This window comes from Ascidia mentula, chromosome 1, assembly GCF_947561715.1.
Source record: "Ascidia mentula chromosome 1, kaAscMent1.1, whole genome shotgun sequence".
Taxonomy (NCBI): domain Eukaryota; kingdom Metazoa; phylum Chordata; class Ascidiacea; order Phlebobranchia; family Ascidiidae; genus Ascidia; species Ascidia mentula.
In genome coordinates, this window is record NC_138566.1 from 2,128,716 (window position 1) to 2,152,544 (window position 23,829).

The 23,829-nt window shown below is 36.6% G+C and overlaps 2 protein-coding genes and 1 long non-coding RNA gene across 5 annotated transcripts; all 3 read left to right on the forward strand.

Annotated features, from left to right (window-relative positions):
* Positions 1 to 1,340: 1,340 nt before the first annotated feature.
* Positions 1,341 to 23,264, forward strand: LOC145905164 (uncharacterized). 3 transcript variants are annotated; one of them, XM_082992428.1, is made up of 19 exons: positions 1,341 to 1,452; positions 2,141 to 2,276; positions 2,846 to 2,927; positions 3,023 to 3,149; positions 3,625 to 4,797; positions 4,855 to 5,024; positions 5,081 to 5,922; positions 6,073 to 6,153; positions 6,507 to 6,578; positions 6,751 to 6,861; positions 7,035 to 7,119; positions 7,183 to 7,250; positions 7,542 to 7,637; positions 8,482 to 8,573; positions 8,976 to 9,156; positions 9,602 to 9,745; positions 10,186 to 10,347; positions 10,551 to 10,698; positions 23,142 to 23,264. In XM_082992428.1, the coding sequence occupies exons 5-19, from the start codon at positions 4,750 to 4,752 to the stop codon at positions 23,254 to 23,256; spliced, it is 2,415 nt and encodes an 804-aa protein (XP_082848554.1). In that variant the 5' UTR covers positions 1,341 to 1,452; positions 2,141 to 2,276; positions 2,846 to 2,927; positions 3,023 to 3,149; positions 3,625 to 4,749; the 3' UTR covers positions 23,257 to 23,264. The 3 variants fall into 3 exon arrangements, with proteins under 3 accessions (XP_082848554.1, XP_082848555.1, XP_082848556.1); XM_082992429.1 differs by lacking the exon at positions 23,142 to 23,264 and adding an exon at positions 10,982 to 11,115; XM_082992430.1 differs by lacking the exon at positions 6,507 to 6,578.
* Positions 13,044 to 16,397, forward strand: LOC145905578 (uncharacterized). The gene is made up of 7 exons (XM_082992824.1): positions 13,044 to 13,151; positions 13,761 to 13,886; positions 13,961 to 14,498; positions 14,583 to 14,767; positions 15,003 to 15,138; positions 15,412 to 15,718; positions 15,819 to 16,397. Exons 6-7 carry the CDS (start codon positions 15,426 to 15,428, stop codon positions 15,829 to 15,831), a joined length of 306 nt encoding a protein of 101 aa, XP_082848950.1. The 5' UTR covers positions 13,044 to 13,151; positions 13,761 to 13,886; positions 13,961 to 14,498; positions 14,583 to 14,767; positions 15,003 to 15,138; positions 15,412 to 15,425; the 3' UTR covers positions 15,832 to 16,397.
* On the forward strand, positions 20,282 to 21,800 carry LOC145905588 (uncharacterized). The gene is made up of 3 exons (XR_014402752.1): positions 20,282 to 20,595; positions 21,020 to 21,200; positions 21,611 to 21,800. It is a non-coding gene; the product is annotated as an uncharacterized LOC145905588 (long non-coding RNA).
* Positions 23,265 to 23,829: the final 565 nt, after the last annotated feature.

A 23,829-nucleotide genomic window follows, 5' to 3' on the forward strand; every position in this document is an offset into this window, starting at 1 on the left:
CCTATTCTACACCAATTTTTAAAAAATCCTATGGCCCGGAACATTATTAAATTGGCACTTGTATGCAGCGCCGAAAATACGCTAATACTGGGATTCACACAGCGTGACCGCAGTCAAACCCATTTCGTTGCGATATACTTTATAGGTGTTCTAAAAACGCTATTGTAATGTGATCTACATGCTCTGAGCCTATTCTACACCAATTTTTGAAAAATCCTATGGCCCGGAACATTATTAAATTGGCACTTGTATGCAGCGCCGAAAATACGCTAATACTGGGATTCACACAGCGTGACCGCAGTCAAACCCATTTCGTTGCGATATACTTTATAGGTGTTCAAAAAACGCTATTGTAATGTGATCTACATGCTCTGAGCCTATTCTACACCAATTTTTAAAAAATTCTATGGCCCGGAACATTATTAAATTGGCACTTGTATGCAGCGCCGCAAATGCTCACTGCCTTCTGTTTGAGTCAAAGCCTTTGACGAACAATGCGCATGCATGCTGGGATTCACACAGCGTGACCGCAGTCAAACCCATTTCGTTGCGATATACTTTATAGGTGTTCAAAAAACTCTATTGTAATGTGATCTACATGCTCTGAGCCTATTCTGCACCAATTTTTAAAAAATCCTATGGCCCGGAACATTATTAAATTGGCACTTGTATGCAGCGCCGAAAATACGCCAATACTGGGATTCACACAGCGTGACCGCAGTCAAACCCATTTCGTTGCGATATACTTTATAGGTGTTCAAAAAACGCTATTGTAATGTGATCTACATGCTCTGAGCCTATTCTACACCAATTTTTAAAAAATCCTATGGCCCGGAACATTATTAAATTAGCACTTGTATGCAGCGCCGAAAATACGCCATCGCTGGGATTCACACAGCGTGACCGCAGTCAAACCCATTTCGTTGCGATATACTTTATAGGTGTTCAAAAAACGCTATTGTAATGTGATCTACATGTTCTGATCCTATTCTACACCAATTTTTAAAAAATTCTATGGCCCGGAACATCATTAAATTGGCACTTGTATGCAGCGCCGAAAATACGCGAATGCTGGGATTCACACAGCGACACCGCAGTCAAACCCATTTCGTTGTTTTATACTTTATAGGTGTTCAAAAATTGCAATTTTAAAGTGTAGATATTGTTTTGCAAATATTGGACACCTTGCTGATTGAAATGTTTGTTATTACAACTCATTTTTGTTTTTTTCGTGATTTAATGCTTATTTTGTGTGAACACAATTGTTTGAAGCCGTGTTCATTTATGCGTGAAATAATTTCGGTTTTTACCAAATTCCATTTCGCCGAAATGACGGTGGTAAATTTACTCTGTTATAAGACTTTTAAGAGTCGTCAAATGCGTTGTGTTGTGGTTTGAATCAAATCAGAATCCCGGTTAGCTATAAAGCGTGTGTTTAACTACAGACCAAACGTAAATTGTGTTACGGTTTTAACACAATTGTCATTTTGGCAGAATGCAAATATGTTGTTTCTAGTGATGTGTTGCGCCGGATCCAACCCAAAATTGTTGCTGCGCTTGTACACTGGAAGGTAGTTGAAGGATTTAATTCCCACTGTCTAAATTTATAATTTTCAAATATATTCATGTTCACGTCGATGCATATTTTTGTAAACCGAAAAGTCTGGTCATCGCATCCCAATGCAATGGGTTTGGATTCTACGCCAGACGTTATCTGTGAGGAAATCACATTTACATGTGTGCTTGACAACCCCCCCAGCAAAACATGTAAAATCACAAGCAAATTTGATGAACAATTTTACAGACTTTAAAATTTTAATTTTTAATTGCTTTCCTGTAATCAGCATTAGAATCTTGACAGATCCAGAGATGTTAAGGAAATTATAGGGAACAGAAAGTATTTTGGCATGCGGTTGAAAAAAAAAACATATTTGGATTCTGATAGAATGACAATAGTGTGTTAATGAATTTGTGTTCCAGTTATATGAAAAGTGAAGTTAATGCAATAACTTTACCTAATCGCAATGTTTTTCACATGTTAATTATTGGCTAGTTTTTATTGTACAGATTATTAGTGAATTTTTGCAAAAGTGTGCGGAGAATTTATTATCACATATTCCCAATCTGGCTTGTGTTGCAGGTTGTCAAGAAACTGGTAGCAAATAATCAAGCAGTCGATAACCACAACGAAATGGTGGAGTTAAATAAAGTGAAGATTGCAAGAATTTTTTTTTTTGAAAATGGGTCGATATCGCATACCAGTGACTCGTAACTAGGTAATATTTAAGTAAACTTAACATGGCTGGTTTAAAAACATTTAAAGTATTGGTAAAAATCATAAGGCTACATGCTGCACTATTGAAATAACCTCAAACATCCCTTCGGGGCCCCAAGACATCTAATTCTTAATGAATTGTGTAGTGGAGGGTTGGTGGCTTCACTTAATTGCAAATGGAGGGTACTTTCTGTGATTCATTTTTTGCAAAACAAATTTACACTTTTTTAGCCAAAGTAATATCCAACAGGGGCCAAAATGCACTGGGGAAGAGGTTAAGGTAGTTGTCTTGCATATAATTTTGACCTGAATTTCTAGATAAGATGTGGGACTAACAGAAAATCACAAATGGAGTGTACTTTCTGTGATTCATTTTTCCGCAAAATCCACCTTAATATTTCAGCAGGTTATGAATCAGATTTTTAACAGCACCCTCTACCAATCAACTGCCTGACTAAAAACCATAGTAAAACTGCCCCAAACACACTGAAAATGCCCTGGCAACAGTCTGTGCATCTATGCTCATTCAACCAAAACACTGACACTCATGCAGTATACTCTGTTACACAGGAGAAGGGAATTTCACGACCAACAAACTCTTTTCCAAAGAAATACAGAGATGCGACCATTAGGCCAAATCCTGGCATTAAAGGTTATTCAAATTTTATCTAGAAAGTTGTATTTTTACCCAAAGTGGTTTTCATCACTTTAACCAACGACACTGTTAACCACCACATTTTATTGCAGAACTGAGGCTTTCTTGCAAACTCTATATCCAGTTACAAACTGATCTTGTTTAGGAATTGGCAACAGTTCGTTCAAATAGACAGCACAGCTTCCAGAATAATGTGAAGTACTGATTATGTTCCACAAGGTAGTGCTGTTGGTCCACTGTTGTTTCTTCTTTATAAATGATTTACCACAATCAGCCTTCACTAAACATACATTTGTTTGCTGTTGAAACAGCACTAATTACAACCCAGGCGACATCGCAACTGTGCACAAAAATAAGAGCAAATAACTTTTCAATGTTTGCTGAAATCTGTCGATGTAGAGATTGTCCCATTTTGTTGGAAAATTCAGCTCTGATTCAAAACAATTAGTTCACATAAATAATTGCATTCTTCACATTAAATGCTGTTGTTTGCTATGCAGATTTGAAGTTGTAAAATTTAGATGGAATATCTCATTACCATATATCACCTTGCTCTGTAGCCCACTGAACACTGAGTTTTGCTCACCACAATGCCATGGCCCTGGTTGAGAATCCTTGTATTCAAAACCTTTACTTTCATTTACTTTATTCTTAGATTTATTCAAAATGGTGAAGCCATGTTAATTTTTTTTAGTCAAGTTCTGTTGTGATTCAGAAAAAGACTTTAACGAAACAAGATTTGGAAACCTGGAGGAGATTAAAAATGAAGAAAACCTTTATACAAGAATCATGTAACTGTGTTACACCATAACATTTCTCATTCACATGCACTGTGATATGATTTGAATGTTTTTAGACCACATATCAGTATCTTGAAGTTTTATTTTAAACCTCTAGCATGAAGAAAGGTGGCACGTAACAAAGCAACCAGTAATGAAGGTCAAATTTTGGGATAATTGAGCGGGCACACTTTGTGTTAAGCCTACCTCTAGTTTACGTATTGAAGTCAAATTATTTACCAAAGTGCCCCCAGGGGGATACAAAAGAGAATAAGGTATCTATGTTATACTGTAGTTGGACGTTATGGCAACATTATTTTAGCTGTGTAAGTGTAAATGTACACCGATGTTAACTATGTGTACTGTTTATACTACTTCCAGATAATCGCGTAATGTGGTTAATCGCATCAAAAAGCTTGGCAAATTAGATGTGTGGTTGACCACATTGTGTCTGCGCGATGTAAAGGTTAAAATTAAACACCTGCATTAAAATGTTAAAATTTGACCATCATTATACTCAGACAACATTTGCTGAACAAACATTTAAAATTAAGTTAATATACCTAAAGGTTATTAGAACCTAATGTTTAATTATTTGCAGACATGTTTGGAACAACCACTGCTGTTTTTGGTGGCACTGTGATATTATCCCCAAAATAACTTTGTACAATTAAGTCAACCATAAAATAAAGCACAAAATTCCACCCCATTTTAAATGATTCATGTTGTGTTTTTACAAATTATCAAGTGTTGGTTATTTCATTTGGGTCTGAAATGTACATTGTCATTAAAACAGCAGCTAGCTTGGAGAAACTTTGTGACTTTTTTACTGTGGTGTGAAAAAGGAAGTTGTAAGTTAATGTTTAACCAGCATTTAGGTTTGTGGCAGTTGCCCATATTTGCTTACCTCGGCCACACCTTGCTATTTAGTTCCTGTATTGGGAAGAGAGTGAACACATTTTTGGACAAAGTAAAAGAACAAAATTCAAACAGTTAAATGATTATTTTCTGGGAGAACAAATGTAATCCAGCAAAACTAAATGATGGCAGTTTCCTCACATACTGCGAATCCAGAAGAACTTCATATAGTAAGTATCACCTGTTTTATGTTTATATAATATTCTAATGCAATATTTTTTTGTCAGTTAAGGGAATTCAAAGCTGAAAACATATTTTGTGATGTCGAAAAATGTGAAGTTGGCCAAGGTAGTTTTGGTAAAATTTTCATTGGAAAACATAAAAAAACTGGATTTTTTGCTGTCAAGTTTTTTAAAATTACTGGTGGAGAACATGAGCAATTGATGCTGGAGAATGAGTAAGTTATATGGCTCAGTTTAACTGCCCATAAAAAATATTCACATGTATTTTTAGGTTTAACCAAGAATACGATGTGTTACTGCGTATTCGCCATGACAACATATCAATTGTTCATGGATACACCAAATGGCCAGGAGCAATCGGGATTGTAATGCAATTCTATGGAGGGGGTAATTTAGAAGTCTTACTCCTGGATAAACGTATTGAACTTGGATCGTGTTTGATTCTCCGCATGACAACTGAAATAACATCAGCAGTTGCATACATTCATAATTGCGGGCTTGATAAGCGTGTAGTCCATGGCGATCTTAAGCCTGGAAACATATTCATCACAATAGACATGCGTTGCGTAGTTGGTGACTTTGGATGTGCTCGGCTTGTAAACTTTACTCAGGCAGCAACTCAGATTCAAGGTCAACAAAAACGACAACCATTGACATTGTACTATGCGGCACCAGAAAAATTATCTGATGACGTTAAACCAAAAAAGGAGCAAGACGCATACAGTTGTGGTGTAATTTATTATGTCATGCTGGCACGCAAGCAGCCATATCCCTCAGCTGATATTTTTTGGCTAAAAATTCAAAATGGTGGTCGTCCAAACCTTCAAGGTATTAGAGAAATACAGGACAGAACCAATGATCCAAACAACAGAGAAATAGTTGATGTGATGGAAAGAGCGATGATCAGATGTTGGAATCAAGATCCAAATCAACGACCAGGCATGGTTGATATTCGCGATGAATTCCAACAACTTCTTTCCAAACAAGATTCCTCAGTAATTTTGCAGCAGGTGGCAAATGCTGCAAGGAACATGCATATCGTGGATCCAACAGCAACCCACAATCCAACTGTTCCACTCAGCCAGTTTTCAACACAGACATGGAAATTTCATGGTAGCATTTTGTTTGTCAGTTTCATGATTTCAAGTTTGTTTTGTATCATACTTCCACAATAGTGTTTATGTACAATGGAACTCTTATATTGATATACATGCTTTATATCTCTTTTTTTGTGTAATATTTGTTGAGGGTTTTTGTTTGTAGATGTTGGGTCTGAAATTAACCGACCACTTGATGGCAACATTCATCAAGTTGAACAAGCACAACAATCCCCACAAGTACAAGGTGAGCAATTTATGTTGCAAAATAATTATCCAAGTATGTGGGTGTCAGAGGCTGTAATCCTTTTTCAATGCAAGCTACCTGGCCGAAAGCATAAACATTGCGCTTATAGAGTTAGCTGCAGGAATTGAAAAGAATGCATTTTAATTTCGAAAAGTATTCAAAATTATTTTTGATAAGATTATGAGAAATCTTTCCAAGCCAACATTTGTTCCACCCTGACAAAGGTCATTGTTTTTGAAAGCAGAATAAAGCCTATATCACCCATACATACATACAACAAAACACTTGGGATTGAGAATTTTTCTGAATTGCTACTTCCCAAACAAGTTTGATGTAAACTATACTGTTTTCAGATGAATTAGCAATTGCTGAAGTTGCCCAGATGCAAATAAACCAGATACAACCCACTACATCGCAAAATAGAGGTTTTGTAACCAAACATAAAATATTCTGTCAACTAATGCTAATAACTGCTCTTTATGTTATTATGAATTGGAATATAACAAGTTACTATGAACTAAAACATAATAATAATTTTCTGATTGAATAAATAATGCCTAAATGCAATGCATTTAACTGCATTTTCGCTTATCTTAGACGCAAACAGAAGATCTGCAAGACATGTTACACCCCAAAACCAACCCAGTGAAAGAAACCTTCCAGTGGATGATGACTTGCCCAACCCATCACCAGGAAGAAGTGGAAGAGGTAATTTTGTCTTGGAAGTAATCCTACTGTTTCCATTGTACATGATCTATCTGCTAAAAAAGTTTTGAGACTGTATAACCTCACTATAAAAGAGTAAGTTATTTTTAGGTGTTGAACTTGAAGCTTAAAAATGATCGAAAACACCTTCATAAAACAGTAGTGTATAAATTTAGGTGTTAACCTTGAAATTGATCCACCACTTGAGGGCAACATTCAGCCTAGTGAAAGAGAACAGCAATCACCGCAAGTACAAGGCAAGTGTTTGGGTACAGACTTGTGTTTCTTTATTTCTTTTTATTCTCAAAATCTGAACACAGCAAGTAGAAGATGTACAAGTTATGCTACACCAGAACCTCCACCCATTGGAGGAAGGCTTTCTACAATGAGAGGTAAAAAGGGTATATATATAATCTGACATGGTTAGCATTGAGCATAGCAGCGTGACAGAATCAACACCAACATGTGAAGTATAATTTGCAACAAAAATGTTGGTTTGATGTTTGTGTATGACAGCTGTAAGAATACCCCATATTGCAGCTACTTCACATGCCTTATGAAATGATTGTCATAAGTAGGTTTAATATATCAGTTTAATGGATCTTGTACCTTGTTTATTTTTGTTGCATGAAAACAGATAATCAGTTTATTGCAAGCAATAATACTGTACAATTTCACACCAGAAAAAGTGAAACCTGTTACCAACCCTCTGACACCACCTAGTGACCGTAACCTTAGAGTAGATCATTCCACACCCCACTCATCCCATCAACAACCAGGTAAATTAAAACGGGTGATAACGTAACAAACAAAACATATGTAAGATAATGTAAGATAAAATGTATTGAAAAATTAGAATGTCAAATTTAAGTATCAGCTTTTTGAACATTGACATATCAAAAATCTCCTGTTAAGTATTTTTGCAATGGTGAAAGTAGGATATTTCAGTGTTCAGATTAATATTCATGTGTGGTGCACTAGCTACGCACTATTCACAAACCTATCAGGACATTTTGTTCCAATGAATTTTCTGTTGCAGGGGACTAACTTGTTATTTGAACTATTTTCCTAACTTGATTTTCCTATTTAAAATTGTTATGAAACAGCCATGGCATTGCAATGCACAGATTGAGAACAGTCAGTTCTGCTATACAGAAGGTTAACAGGCTTCGCAGCCAAGGCTTCGCAGCCAAGGCATTGCAGCCAAGCTGGATCAGCCATTTTCCCGACAAGTCGGAGCGAGATCTGAAAAATCAAGCTCCCGGTGAGGTTTGAACTCACGACCCTTGGCTAACTAGGCCCAACGCTCTACCAACTGAGCTAGCTGTTTTAACGGGGTATATTGTGGCCAAGGTACAATGGTGTGCAAGCGCACAATTTGTCAGGCGACTTTCACATGCGTAGAGGATCTCCACCACCGTAATCAGACAACACAGAAGTAATACCATGCTTTCAAGGCAGGATCGCCCCACTACAAAGGGCCTGCGCTGTGGGGCGATCCTGCCTTGCTATGCGAAAGCATGGTATTACTTCTGCGTTCTTCCATGGGGTAGGCAGTGCACTTAACTGTAGTGGTGTCTTTTTTGTGAACATTCAAATTTTGAATATTAAAATTCATTGCAGGCTTGTCAGGATTTCTTCTCATTGGTGGAGAGGATTCAAAACGAGATTGTGTGAAATGGAATGTTGCCACAAAACAACATGAACATTTACCAGTTGGTTGCATTTTAATGTTTAAAATAGCTTTACGGTGCCTAAAAACTGTTAACCCCATGCATTTCAACTTGTTTATTGCACAAGCAAATCCATTTATTTGTGCTAAAATAACAGATTAATTAAAATTCAATAAGCTTGGCAGCAACAGCAACATAATACAAGTAAATCTACGTAAAATCACAAAAAATGTTTGAGAAAAATTGTTGCATCACAATCAGGGGTGAGCTCAATTGTGATATTTCCTTTTGACAGTTTCACATATAAAGGAATAATCTTTGCAAATATATTGGCTGCCTGTTGAAAACTACTGTTAAATTATATTTGAACGACCATAAAAATATTAAAGTTTATTAACATTTGAGATATAAAATGTTTACGGAGTTTCACAATTTCATTTGTAGAAACTGAAAACAGCAAGAAAATTCTCAACTTCAGCCAAAGTTGGAAACACAGTTTATGTAATGGGTGGAAGTGGTCCAACAAAAAGTTGTGAGATGATGAATTTGGAGAGAAGTGATCGCTGGATGAAATTTGCTGATTTGTGTGAAGGTCGAGAGGGTGCTGCATCTGCTGTTGTCGGAGGTAAGTTGCTATGATTAAACAAAACCATAAAAAAATCAAATATCTTTGGAACCAATATGTTAATGTTTCATGACACCTAAATTACATTTTGCGACCCCATATATTCCTTAAACAGAATAAAATCTGTGCACTTAGGTATGTTTAGGGAGAAATTTTATGCTTGGATTCGTTTATAACAAGGTCACCATATTCAAATTGTAAAAGACCGTTTAAGAAATCATAGTGTTTTTAAACAGAGTTATATGAAGAAAAACAATGGATAAATTATGTACTAAGCAGTTTGAGTAAAACACACAGATTACTTACTTGAATTCTACTGTATTTTATCTTGTGGGTGGTTCTTTGCTATGCTACAGAAATATTTATTACTGACAATCACAAAAGTTGCATGGGAACCAAGTTTTATTGCTACCCAATCTATTTTATTGACAATTCCATGTTGCAGAGAAACTTTACCTTTCCGGGGGTCATGGTGGAGATCGCAAACCATTTTCATCCTACTTGATTTGCACCATAGATGTAGACAGATGGACGAATAATATCAACATGTTACAACCAAGATTTGGACATGGAATGTGTTCAATTGACAGTAAGAATATGTTTGAAAACTCTCAAAACTTATGGAGAATGCTTTCCCTTTTCTTGACAATGCAAGGCAACAATGTAAAATTCGGTTTAAACTTTACACACCCCACAACACTCACTCACTTATTACTCACAAATATTCCGTGGAGTCGCAAAACTGTTTACTTAGTGATGACGTCATATGCACGAGTTTTAATTTCGTTTCGTGTAAAAAAAATTTTTCTGATTAAACCCATGTTAAAAATAATTATTTGCGTGCTTACTGAGTTCGTGAATATCAACCATCATATTATTTAGTTTTTATTTACATCTTGATATAAAACTGTCCGTTGTTTCTACGTTAAACGTAGTGCCTACCTCAATGATTGTTACGTAACATTACCACATAATCGTAATATGACGTCACAATAAATATTAACACAAGCGATTTGGAAATTTCTTCAGATGTTTTGTTTTCTGTGGGCGGATGGGGTGATGGCGGACAATTCTTACAATCATGTGAATTCCTCGATGTTCGTGTTGGAACCTCCACAAGAATCGCTTCTCTCAATGAAGCAAGAGGTTATTTAGCATGTGAAGAAATTAAAGGGAAGATCTATGCAATTGGTTAGTTATCAGAAGTTACATATTAACTAAAACTAATAGTTTTTGTAACTGTTTCTTATTTCCTGGATTCTATCCATTAATGTGAGGTAACTTTACTTAATTCACACCTGATGTAATTAAAGTTACATGAACAAATATTTCACTCAAATACAAAACAGAAGCCAAGAAAATTCCTGGACAAAGTTTTACTTTAAATCTGACAGGAGGTTGTGATCGTGGCTTCCTGCAAACAGTTGAAGAATACGAACCTAGAGTCAACAAATGGAAATATGTTTCTCCTCTCCTAAAATCTCGTTTCTATCACTCTGCTTGTGTTATTGATGGGAGGATTTATGTTGTGGGTGGATTGAGGTGAGGTTTACGTTTGAATGTTTTGTACTAGTGATTGTGACGTCACTATAGGGTTTGTTACTCATAATTGAAGGTGTTTAATGACTGGGATAATATATGTAAATGTGTGATTTGCGCAAAACCGACTGACCTTGCTAATGATATTAAGTAAAAGTAAATTTTGTGTCCCAATATCAGTAATAAAAATATACAGGACATGTGTGTTGTTGTCAGTTGCGTGTGTAATAATTTCCTGATTTTTAACCAAACTCACAGTAATTTTGGTTGAATTTTGGAATTTCAGCAATCCCTCCCCAACATTAGTTGAAGTTTACGATCCAACCTCAGATGTCTGGACACATGCTTTTGATCTTGACAAACCAGTTTGTAATGCGACTGTTGTTGCTGTTTAATATGTGTTTATTTTGTGCTGAATAAAAATTACATGTTTTGCTAACATTTCAATCCCAGCCTGGCCAACACCCCCAGTAATGTAGGTCAGTGGTGTGCAACCTGAGGTTACAAAGTTGACGAAAATAACCTGTGCAAGAAATATCTGTAGTTCAAAACTTTATACAATGGTTTGTAGCTAATGGAGGTGCAAGATATTTTGGGGCTCTGCATTTATAAGTGGTTGTGGGCATAGTTAATATGCCAACATCTAGCATAGTTTCTGTTGCGACAACCCAACTGAAACGTTGGTAAGTGTGTAAAAGATGAAGGTGTAGGCATAGGGTTGACTCTTCGCTTGCAAGACCACATATGTTGTTACGTTTACACGGTTAATGGTTTAATAAGGGATAATTTTGGTTAGATTTAAAAGACGGTCATTCCACAAAGATATTTGGTGCAAGAATAATGCGGTCCAAGGAAAATAAACCAACTGCTCCCTGACAAAGGAAAACCCTAAAAAAATGTTTTGTGCATCACGCCTGCGTTCTGTTGTCTAGTGTTCTTCTGTTTATACCAAAACCGTTATTAATCCATCACAATGGTGTAGCTGCAAAATATGTGTATCACTAGGGCTGTTTTAGTGACGCCCAAAAAGGTATTTGTTTGTGGAGTATTCTCGTTTACGTTGTCATAACAACAACGCTGCTCGCTAAATTTGCTGATCAATCACTTCTGGTTCCGATAATTCTTCCATAACAACACAATCCTTTCCAACTGCGGTTAAACAAACTTTAAAGTAACATGTGCGTTATAAATCGGTTAGTTAATATTGCAGTTGCCTTAAAAGAAAGTTTGTAAACTTTGTGATCGCTTGAAGCCTGATTAAGGTGCATGTATTGCGCAAATAAAGACGGGGTTTACCACTACTGCAACAACACAGAAATATTATCATTAATCCAGCCGTTATTAAGCCCGTTTTGTGAACGTTAAATTCCCTGATAGTATTTCATTATGCAAAACTATTTTTTAAATTTGCGCTGGGTTTTTACTCATTGGCGTTATGAACGAATTTGCAAATCCTGTAGATAGATGTGATTGATGAATGAAATCTGGATCAATTTGAACCAAAGGCCTCTGGCAGGCTGTCGATCGCACACCGTATCGATATATCCTGTAGATAGAATGTGTTTTAATTAAATTCCACAGGCAAGTTTATTATCAACAAAAGGCTTTAAATACGGCGAAAGAAAGATTGGACTCATGTCAAGCGCCCAACAGAAGGTGATTTCCTCGCGAAGGACAGCAGAGTGGCCACCCGACCGTGCTGGCCAAAACAAAACCTATCAAACACATTTGCCAACCCGGTTTAAAGAACGTTTCCTTGGATCCATATCGACAGACCTGGAACGTCCTGAGGACAGTCCAATCGTGGTGACGTAAATCGGAGAAGGTCGGGATCATCTGAAGGTTGTGCGGAACGGCAGTAAAACATTGATTTAGGGATACACAGTGGTTTAAAACAAATATAAATTTAACCACGAATAGGAACTGATATCTGGTAGAGGAGTGGTGATAGTGGTAACCCAGAGATGTAAAATGTGAACAGAGTTTTATTTTATTTGAATGAGGGCGAATGTCTAATGACAGGGAATCATTTTTCATTTGAGGTTGTAGAATATAATCCGTTATATTGGTTGTATATATTGTACTTTGACAGGACCTTCTGCACCTTATCAGAAGGTTCAGCCAAAGTTGCCCTTGCGGAACATGATAAGACACATCAAGTAGTAGGAATTTAAAGAGTGTTTTAAATACACGCCTACAACAATAAAAGCTATTCTTTACTTCTATTCGTTCGGGCATATTTAAGAGGTTGAAATTAAACCTACTCGCCTTGCACTCACTATCGCCACCATCGCCGTGCGACAATGTTATTTGCTCTCATCCGTCATAACGCAGCTCATTTGCATTCAAGTTTTTGCAGCACGAAATTTGAAATGTGAAGTTTTGTTAAATTGTTGTGGGACTTTCAAAAGGCTTCAAATTGATTGTGTTGTGGTTTGAAATAAATCGGAATACCGGTAAGTATATAGCATGTGTTCAACTACACACCGAATTAAAGTTGTTATGTTACGGTTTAATCAGCGGTGCACAACCTGCGGCCGTACGGCCGCATGCGGCCGCGGACGCTATTTTTTGCGGCCGTGCACATTTATATCAAAATATATGCATTGGCGGCCGTTGCTTCTGAAACTTGTTTTTCTAGCGGTCGCAAGAGTTAAGCTTTTAATTCGGCCCATAATTCACATTTTATTACATTGTAATATACGTAATTTGGCAAATGTAAATAATAAATAGTGCACATTTTTCAGGTATGGAATCATTTCCATTCGTTTCTAATAATGCTCACGTCAACTTGTCGTAATTATCAGGAGTATATCGTTGGAAAAGCAGTATATTCAGTGGCGGCCGTTAGCACACAGTAGTGTGTGTGTTGCGGCCGGCAATAGTAAAAAGGATGTGCACCCCTGGTCAATAGTAAAAAGTGATTTGTGTTCCAGTTATGTAAACAGTAAAGTTAATACAAAAGCTTAACACGATGCCTGTATTAAGAGCCGCCATTCTTTCTAAAAATAGGGGATATCAAAGACACACCACAAAATTGGTATTTGAATCTATATGTGTTGCAGGTTGTCAAGAAACTGGTATCTAATGACCAAGCAGTCGATTACCATAACATAATGGTGGAGTTACATAAAGTGAACAACAAGCATTGATGAGGTCATAGAGACTGCAATATGATTTTATAAAAATGGGTCTGTACCAGTCCCAAAAAGACAATATTTAAATTGATTAAACTATCTTATAAATTTATTGCTTTATTTTGCAGTTTATCAAAGGGGCTTTAATAAATTATCACTACCAAGGTTTTGTAGGACTGCCAACATAAGCCACAAGCTGTTTAAAAACAATTTGCCACAGCTTAATTATGTTAGGGGGCCTCTGGAAAAGATTAGGGATGTAACAAACTGACAAATATTCCAGTTCGTGCAAACCCAATAGTTAAGAAACGTTGGGTGCAAAATAAGTGGAGTTAATAACTTTGAATAAAAAAGCCAAAGCTAAGATGCTGTTAATCATTTTAAGTAAACGTTTCGAACCTATACTTGGTTCATCATCAGTACAGCGTCGAGTTAATAAAGGACTGAAAGGCAGAAGGGAAACAGAAGCAACAACAACAAGTAACAAGCCAGAGGCGTGTAGCATGACAGCAGCATCGATAGCTCAGAGTGACGTCATCATTTGCATTGTCAAGCTGCAGTGCTAGGTGTTGAAAAGGTATAAGGGTTAACCTTAGGCTGTCACTATTAGCCTTGGGTTTGGTGTCATATTTGTGTGTGTGGCTTCGGACAAATCCTATTACACAAGTAAGTTTTAAACTGTAACTAAAAGCTGGCTTTCTGATTCCGATAAAATTAGAATCGTTTTAATTTAAACATGTTTCTGTGCAGTCTTGTACGACAACCTTGGATGCTGGAACGACAACCTTGGATGCTGGAACGACACGCATGAGTAAGCAATAGGAACTGCCGAGGGATATCCCCTTTTACGAGATCCTTGTCATTTGCGTTTGGACGCCATTGAGAAGTGTGCGAGGGTCGCTCACCTGCTTGGATACGATGTATTTGCTGTTCAGGCAAGTAACTAAATTATGATTGGGAATCGTTACATGTTTGGGGTAAATGGCAAGAAATCGGACAACATTTGTGTTGATGCAATATTTCGCTGTTTTTATTTTAAATAAATATAAATTTCGTATTTTTATTATTTTTCGAGAAACGAACACACATTTTTTCAAGAATTTCCTCAGTGTTTGGTCAAAGTTCCATGAGGCTTGTACTGCCCAGCTTAAATTTATGTTTAATGATTAGAATGGTGGCTGGTGCTACACCTCCAAGAGTGCCCTGACAACATATAGAAGGTACGGACCGTCAGATGCATGCCAAAACGATGGCAAAGGTGGACCTCTCGCTAACCAAGTCTATCAGATTTACCGGGTTGTGAAAGGTATCAATTGTTTGATGGTTGTTTCAATGTTTTGGTTTTACCTTTTTTTGGCTGCACCGGGATTCGAACCCAGGATATCCTGGCCACGAATCCCGATCAGGTTTGCTTCTTGGAATATGAGTCGGGCCCGCGACTAATACTGCCAATCACCAAGTTTTACCTGTTGTGAGATAAACAACTTTACTTTTGGGTCTTGTGCACTTATTTGGAATTCTGAATCGCTTGCTGATACCATTTTTACGATTTTGGTCCAAACTTATTTTTTTATTTTAGTTGAAACTTGTGACATGGGATGTTGGAGGGACACCCCGGATCGGGCAATACCCACACTCGAGAACTTGGATAATGTTTTGATGGACAGCCATAGAAATCGTACCAATGCAATAGCAAAGTGCGTCGAAGCTGGTGCAAGGAGTGGATACCGGATGGTTGCAATTCAAGATGAGGGATGGTGCGCTGGTGCCAAGGACGCACACAAAACTTACAAGAAATATGGCAAATGTTCTGAGGCATTCGACGTAGAGGGTAAAGGTGGTTTGTGGGCCAATCAGGTTTACCAACTGGAATATCAGTGGATCAAGTAAGTGGTTAACATTAATTTGTGAAAAAAAATGCTGATTTACTTTTCTGTTGATGTCAAATATGTGAATAAGATTAATTAATGCTTGAACATTTTGCAGGCACGAAAGTTAAAGCCCTGAACATCAGCATTCAAGCGTGTGTATATCAGAAAGATGCAACTTCAAAGCCATCTTTTTGAATATCTTTCAGCAGAAATCTGACGCTAACATCTTGTTTTGCTGTGTAATTTATGGATAACTTGAAAACGTACTGCAGTAACTTTGCAAGTTTCAAATTTATTTGCTTTTGTTTAAACCGGAATTATCAGTTTTTAAATAGAATTCATGCGTTGATGTGCTTTGAGTTATGTTTTTTAGATGGCAAACAAATATTAATACCAGGGGCTTTTAGGATGTTTTTTAAGTTGTTGTTGACTGTATGCAATATAGGATAGTTGCTTGACTGCATTGTTCTCATTGCATTCTACAACAATGTTGAATGGATTTGATTAGCCATCATTATTGCTGCTCGCGTGATGTTACCATCAATTTGCACAATGCTTGTTTAAAAACATGTGCTGCAGCGCTTTTTTAACTTGAGATTACAAAAGTGTCTGATAAGAGTGATTGTTACTGATATCCCACTAACCATGTAGCATCAGGCTTAAAACAAATGTTTATGTGCAATTTTGCATTACTTTTTTCTGCACCGAATTTGGGGATTTTGTTTGTATGTAAAAAAAAACATGCAGAACACATTTTCCCAACCTCAATAACCCTGAACATTGTTAAACTGACCTTGGTCAATACTTAGCTCTAATTCGAATGTTTACTGCTAACCTTTGTTGCATTAGCAAAATTCCTTGAACTGAACACAGGTACCCCAGTTGAATGGAATTGATGTTTGTCATGCAATAAAACTTAATGACAAGAGGCCAATAGAAGTTTTATTGCACGCACAAAGATTCCCAAATCGTTAAAAGTACATGTTAATCTATAACTAAAACCAGGAAATATTGAGCATCTTAGCCAGAGCCAGGCAACCTTTACGACGCATTCAGCCAATAAGACCAACTCGTATTCATGGCAGTCTGCAAACAATCACAGGCCTTATTTGGATCAGGCTCAACTTTCCTATTTAGTTTTGCTCTAGTAGGGGGTGTAGCACTCAGCTTGCACAATGAAAACTAAATGCAATTAATCTTTGAGTTGAGGGTAAGAAATATAACGATGGCCTTTGCCTCATCTGTTGATGACACACAAGGACTAGATATTGTAAGTATAACACAGCTGTACGCATTGAATGTCGTGTAATTAACTGTTGTATTTTTCAGCTGAGAGAATTTAAAGCTGAAAACATCTTTTGTGACATCAATCTGTGCGTGGTCGGTCAAGGTAGCTATGGCAAAGTTTTCCTTGGAAAACATGAAAAAGTGGGGTTTCTTGCTGTCAAGTGTTTGAAAGTCGCGGGTGGAGAACATGAACAACATCTGTTTGAAAAAACGTAAAATTGTGCTTTTAAACAAATTTCTGTGACTTATTAATAATTTTTGTAGTGAATGAACTAAAGTCAAGATAGTTCAACATATTATTTATATTTCTTGTAGATTTAGACACGAATATAAGAATTTACTGCAATCTCGTCATGACAACATATCAACTGTTCATGGGTACACCAAGTGGCCAGGAGCAATCGGGATTGTAATGCAATTCTATGGAGGTGGAAGTTTAAGAATTCTAATCCTGGATCAAGATATTGAACTGGGCCCTGGTTTGATTCTTCGCATGGCAACTGAAATAGCATCAGGAGTTGCCTACATTCACAACTGTGGAATCAACAAGCGATTGGTTCACTTAGATTTAAAGCCAGAAAATATTTTCATCACACCTGACTTGCATTGCATAATTGGTGACTTTGGATGTGCTCGGTTGGTCCAACTGACGTCAGGATCAACAACTCAACTCCCCGGTCAATCAAAATCACAGGGATTGACACTTTACTATGCAGCACCAGAAAGGCTTCTTCATGATGCAAGACCTAAAAAAGAACAGGATGCTTATAGCTGTGGTATCATCTATTTTGAGATGCTAAGTCGTGAACAACCATACCAGTCAGAACAAGGATTCTGGAACAAAATTAGGCAGGGTCTACGACCTGACTGTGAAGCAATACAAAGCCTAAGAGAGCAAAGCAATGCAAACAGCAGAGAAATAGTTGATTTGATGGAAAGTGCGATGATCAGATGTTGGGATCAAGATCCAAATCAACGTCCAGACATGGTCCACGTTCGTGATGAATTCCAACAACTTCTTTCCAAACAAGATCCCACAGTAATTTTGCAGCAAGTAGCAAATGCTGCAAGGAACATGCATATTGTGGATCCAACGGCAACCCACAATCCAACTGTTCCACTCAGCCAGTTTTCTACACAGACATGGAAGTTTCATGGTAAGTTTTGCATCATTGCATTTTTTTGTGGACTGGTGCTACTTTTTTGCTTTATAATTTTGCAATTTTTCTTTAAAAATGATTTTTTGTAGATGTTGGTCCAGTAATTGATCCTCAACAGTGGGGAAATATTCAACCAAGAGATCGAACACAACAACCTCCACAAAGACAAGGCAAGTATAAGTTTGAATGCACAACACATAAGCCCCTTAACTAAAAATGTTCCACACCCCTAAGTGTTGAATTGAATCTAGTGCAACTATGCCAGCAACGAAAACCTTGGATTGCAAGTTTTGTGAAATTTCCTACAAAAACACTTTCCCGAAAAACATTGATCTAAATTAAACATAGTTCATTTTTCCATACATTTGATTTACTGTTTTATTATGTCTCAAGATACAAGTGGACAATCTGCAAGTCACGCCACACCCCAAAACCCACCCAGTGAAAGAAACCTTCCAGTGGATGATGACTTGCCCAATCCATCACCAGGAAGAAGTGGAAGAGGTAGTAACAGCAATTTGCAGTGGTTACAGTGGTTGTATATTCACCACAAACTGGAAATCTTTGCCTTCAAAGATTCACACCAAGCTGCACTGATGAGACCTTATATCAGAGGTTCTTAACCTGCGGTCCATGAACCCCCAAGGGGTCCGAGAAGATGCATTAAGGGGTCCATGAAACGAAATACAATTATTCCGGAAATCCACGTATTTTCCTCTGTCCATAAGGTTTCGCTGTCCACAAATTTAAATTTTTCGACATTTGCAATGTGTTTCTTGCAAAGGGGTCCATAGCTTTTCAAAGAATGTTTTAGGGGTTCGTGATCCAAAAAAGGTTAAGAAACACTGCCTTATATGATGAAACAGTGGCCATCTGTATGCAGCTCACAGAAATCATATTATTGGCTCCACGTTGCTTGTCTATATTGACCAAATATTTCAATTTGCAGATGTTGGATTTGATGTTAATCTACTACCACTTGGGGGCAATAATCATCAAATTGAGAGAGAACACCAATTACCACAAGCACAAGGCAAGTGTTAAATAAAACCAAATGCATGATAATATTAATATGAAAGTGAATGCAAATAAAATTTCACGCAATAAAAACTGCAAGCTGATAACAGAAATTTAATGTTAGTGTGACGTTTGTTATACAGGAGAAAGTATGTGGACTGCAATGGATTCAAGTGATGTCACAAATCCAAAACTTCCAGTTGGTAAGAACTTTCAAAATTTAAACTGGTTGGGTTTACAAACAATCAAATGCCGTTGTTTGTGTGCCCCGCTATTTTTTATATGAGTTGTTTTCACTGTACTGCAATTGATGAGTGTTTTTGTTTGTATATGTAGAAACTGAAATGATTCAAACACTTGAGGGATTAATTCAGACAGGTGATCGAGAACAACAATTACCACAAGTACAAGGCAAGAATTTTGTGTTGTGACATTATGATGGATTGCTTCTTTTGTTGGAGATAATTGCCAGATTGTTTTGAAATCACTGATACCAGCAAATGAACATATGGAAATTCTGTTGCATTTCCTCCAAAAGTAGATCCTAAACACATTTGATGTAAATTGTATAGCATTTTTATGTTAGCACTGCATGTTTCACTGAGTTGCCCATTCACAAAGCAGATGTTATTGTCACCAAATTTGACGTAACCTTTACAGGAAACTGATTCATATAAAATAATATAACACAAAAACATGTCAACAACTACCCAGACTAAATAACTATGTTTCTGATCATGCAAATAATAATTTTGTTTTTTGTGTCTGTATTTTGTTGTATTTCAATGGACTTACATATCTTAAGATACAAGTGGACAATCTGCAAGTCACGCTACTCCCCAAAACCCACACAGTAAAAGAAACCTTCCAGTGGATGATGACTTGCCCAACCCATCACCAGGAAGAAATGAAATGGGTATTTGTATTTTAAAAGAAACCTCATTGTTTTCATTAAACATGGGTAACATATCTGCATAGGTGAAAGTAGGATATTTCAACGTTCAGATCAACGGTCATGTGTGGTGCACTTGAAACAATTCACGACACCTGCTGTGCACTACTCACAAACCTATCAGGACATTTTGTTCCAATGAATTTTCTTGTTGCAGGGGACTAACTTGTTATTTGAACCATTTTCCTAACTTGATTTTCCTATTTAAAATTGTTATGAAACAGCCATGGCATTGCATTGCACAGATTGAGAACAGTCAGTTCTTCTATACAGTTTTTGGTTGTTTGTATTTTCAATTAAAGCTCCTATGGGGTAGGCAGTGCACTTAACTGTAGTGGAGTCTTTTTACAAACATTCAAATTCCTAATATTTTAAAATTTGTTGCAGGCTTGTCAGGATTTCTTCTCATCGGTGGCCATAAATCAAGAGATTGTGTGAAATGGAATGTTGCCACAAAACAACATAAACATTTACCAGTTGGTTGCATTTTAATGTTCAAAATAGCTTCACGCTACCTTAAAACTGTTAACACCATTCATTTCAATTTGTTTATTGCACAAGCAAATCCATTTATTTGTGCCAAAAAACAGATTAATTAAAATACAATAAGCTTGGCAGCAACAGCAACATAATACAAGTAAATCTATGTAAAATCACAAAAACATCAGGAGAAAAATTGTTGCATCACAATTAGGAGTGAGCTCAATTGTGCTTTTTCCTTTTAAGAGTTTCAAATTTAAAGAAAAATATTTGCAAATACATTGGCTGCTTGCAGACATAAGAAAGTTACTATGTTGAAAAAACACTTTTAAAATTATATTTGAACCCCTATAAAAATATTAAAGTTTATTAAAATTTGAGGTATAAAATGTTTACAGAGTTTCACAATTTTATTTGTAGAAACTAAACTCAGAAAGAGCTAACTCAACTTCAGCCAAAGTTGGAAACACAGTTTATGTAATGGGTGGAAGTGGTCCAACAAAAAGTTGTGAGATGATGAATTTGGAGAGAAGTGATCGCTGGATGAAATTTGCTGATTTGTGTGAAGGTCGACAGTCTGCTGCATCGGCTGTTATTAGAAGTCAGTTTTATAATTGAACATAACAATTAATAAAAATCAAATATCTTTGGAACCAATATGTTAATGTTTCATGACACCTAAATTACATTTTGCGACCCCATATATTCATTGAACAGAATAAAATGTGTGTATGTTTAGGGAGAAATTTTATGTTTTGATTCGTTTATAACAAGATCACCATATTCAAATTGTAAAAGACCGTTTAAGAAATCATAGTGTGTAATAACAGGGTTATATGAAGAAAATCAATGGTTAAATTATGTACTAAGCAGTTTGGGTAAAATGCACAGATAAATTACTTGAATTCTACTGTATTTTATCGTGTGGGTGGTGCTTTATTCACAAAAAGTTGCATGGGAACCAAATTTTAATGTTACCCAATCTATTTTATTGACAATTCCATGATGTAGAGAAACTTTACCTTTCCGGTGGTCGTGGTGGAGATCGCAAACCATTTTCATCCTACTTGATTTATACCATAGACGAAGACAGATGGCGCATCAGTTTCAATATGTTACAACCAAGATGTGCACATGGAATGTGTTCAATTGGCAGTAAGAATATGCTTTGAAAACTCCTAAAACTTATAGAGAAGGCTTTCCTTTTTCTTGACAATGCAAGGCAACAATGTAAAATTCGGTCTAAACTTTACACACCCCACAATACTCACTCACTTATTACTCACAAATATTCCATGGAGTCGCAAAACTGTTTACTGAGTGATGACGTCATATGCACGAGTTTTTATTTCGTTTCGTGTAAAATGAGCAAAAACAATTTTTTTTGATTAAACCCATGTTTAAAATAATTATTTGCGTGCTTACTGAGTTCGTGAATATCAACCATCATATTATTTAGTTTTTATTTACATCTTGATATAAAACTGTCCCTTGTTTCTTCGTTAAACGCAGTACTTACTTCAATGATTGTTACGTAACATTACAACATAATCGTAATATGACGTCACAATAAATATTAACACAAGCGATTTGAAATTTCTTCAGATGTTTTGTTTTCTGTGGGCGGAAGTGATGGCGGACAAAACTTACAATCATGTGAATTCCACGATGTTCGTGTTGGAACCTCCACAAGAATCGATTCTCTCAATGAAGCAAGAAGTCGTTTAGCATGTGAAGAAATTAAAGGGAAGATCTATGCAATTGGTTAGTTATCAGAACTATATATTTACTAAAACTAGTAGTTTTTGAAACTGTTTCTTATTTCCTGGATTCCATCCATTAATGTGAGGTAACTTCAGTCGATTCCATAATATTTTGAATGATGGTTTGTTATTTTCTTGCTATTCTTGTAGTTTGTTTATTCTTGACAAATAGTTTTTGAATTAACTCAAATTACTGGCTTAGTTTTAAACCAAAAACCATCAAAATATCTTCAGTGTAAGATTTACAACAGTAATTAATATTACTTAATTCACACATGATGTAATTAAAGTTATATTAACAAATATTTCACTTAAACACAAAACAGAAGCCAAGAAAACCCTGGACAAAGTTTTACTTTAAATCTGACAGGAGGTTTCCTGGGAACAGTTGAAGAATACGAACCTAGAGTCAACAAATGGAAATATGTTTCTCCTCTCCTAAAACCTCGTTGCCATCACTCTGCTTGTGTTATTGATGGGAGGATTTATGTTGTGGGTGGATGGGGGTGAGGTTTACGTTTGAATGTTTTGTACTAGTGATTGTGACGTCACTATAGGGTTTGTTACTCATAATTGAAAGTGTTTAATGACTGGGAAATATATGTAAGTGTGGGATTTGCGCAAAACCGACTGACCTTGCTAATGATATTAAGTAAAAGTAAATTTTGTGTCCCAATATCAGTTATAAAAATATACAGGTCATGTGTGTTGTTGTCAGTTGTGTGTGTAATAATTTCCTGATGTTTAACCAAACTCACAGTAATTTTGGTTGAATTTAGGAATTTCAGCGATCCCTCGACATCAGTTGAAGTTTACGATCCAACCTCAGATGTCTGGACACATGCTTTTGATCTTGACAAACCAGTTTATGATGCGACTGTTGTTGCTGTTTAATATGTGTTTATTTTGTGCTCAACAAAAATTACATGTTTTGCTAACATTTCAATCCCAGCCTGGTCAACACCCCCAGTAACGTAGGTCAGTGGTTTGCAACCTGAGGTTATAAGGTTGACGAAAATGATCTGTGCAAGAAATATCTGTAGTTCAAAACTTTATACGGCGTCTCGTAGCTAATGGAGGTGGAAGATATTTTGGGGCTCTGCATTTATAAGTGGTTATGGGCATAGTTACTATGCCAACATCTAGCATAGTTTCTGTTGCGACAACCCAACTGAAGGACCTATATGGGTATTAAATTGGGCAAATTCTGTTTTCAAGGCCCTCTGCAATAATGCACCTGGTGACTTTTCCACTTGTTTCCCAACAACCGTTGATGGGTCTTGTGACTTACGTAGGGACCTAATATTCTTCAAGGTTAAGAAAAAAATTGCTGCTCCTGGATGAAACTGTACAGAGCAAGGACTTGTTACGCCTCCTGGAAGATCATATCACTAACAGGGGGGGTCATAACCAGCCCTGGAGGGTTGCCTAGGTACTTTTACAGCAACTAACTTTGATGCCATTGCA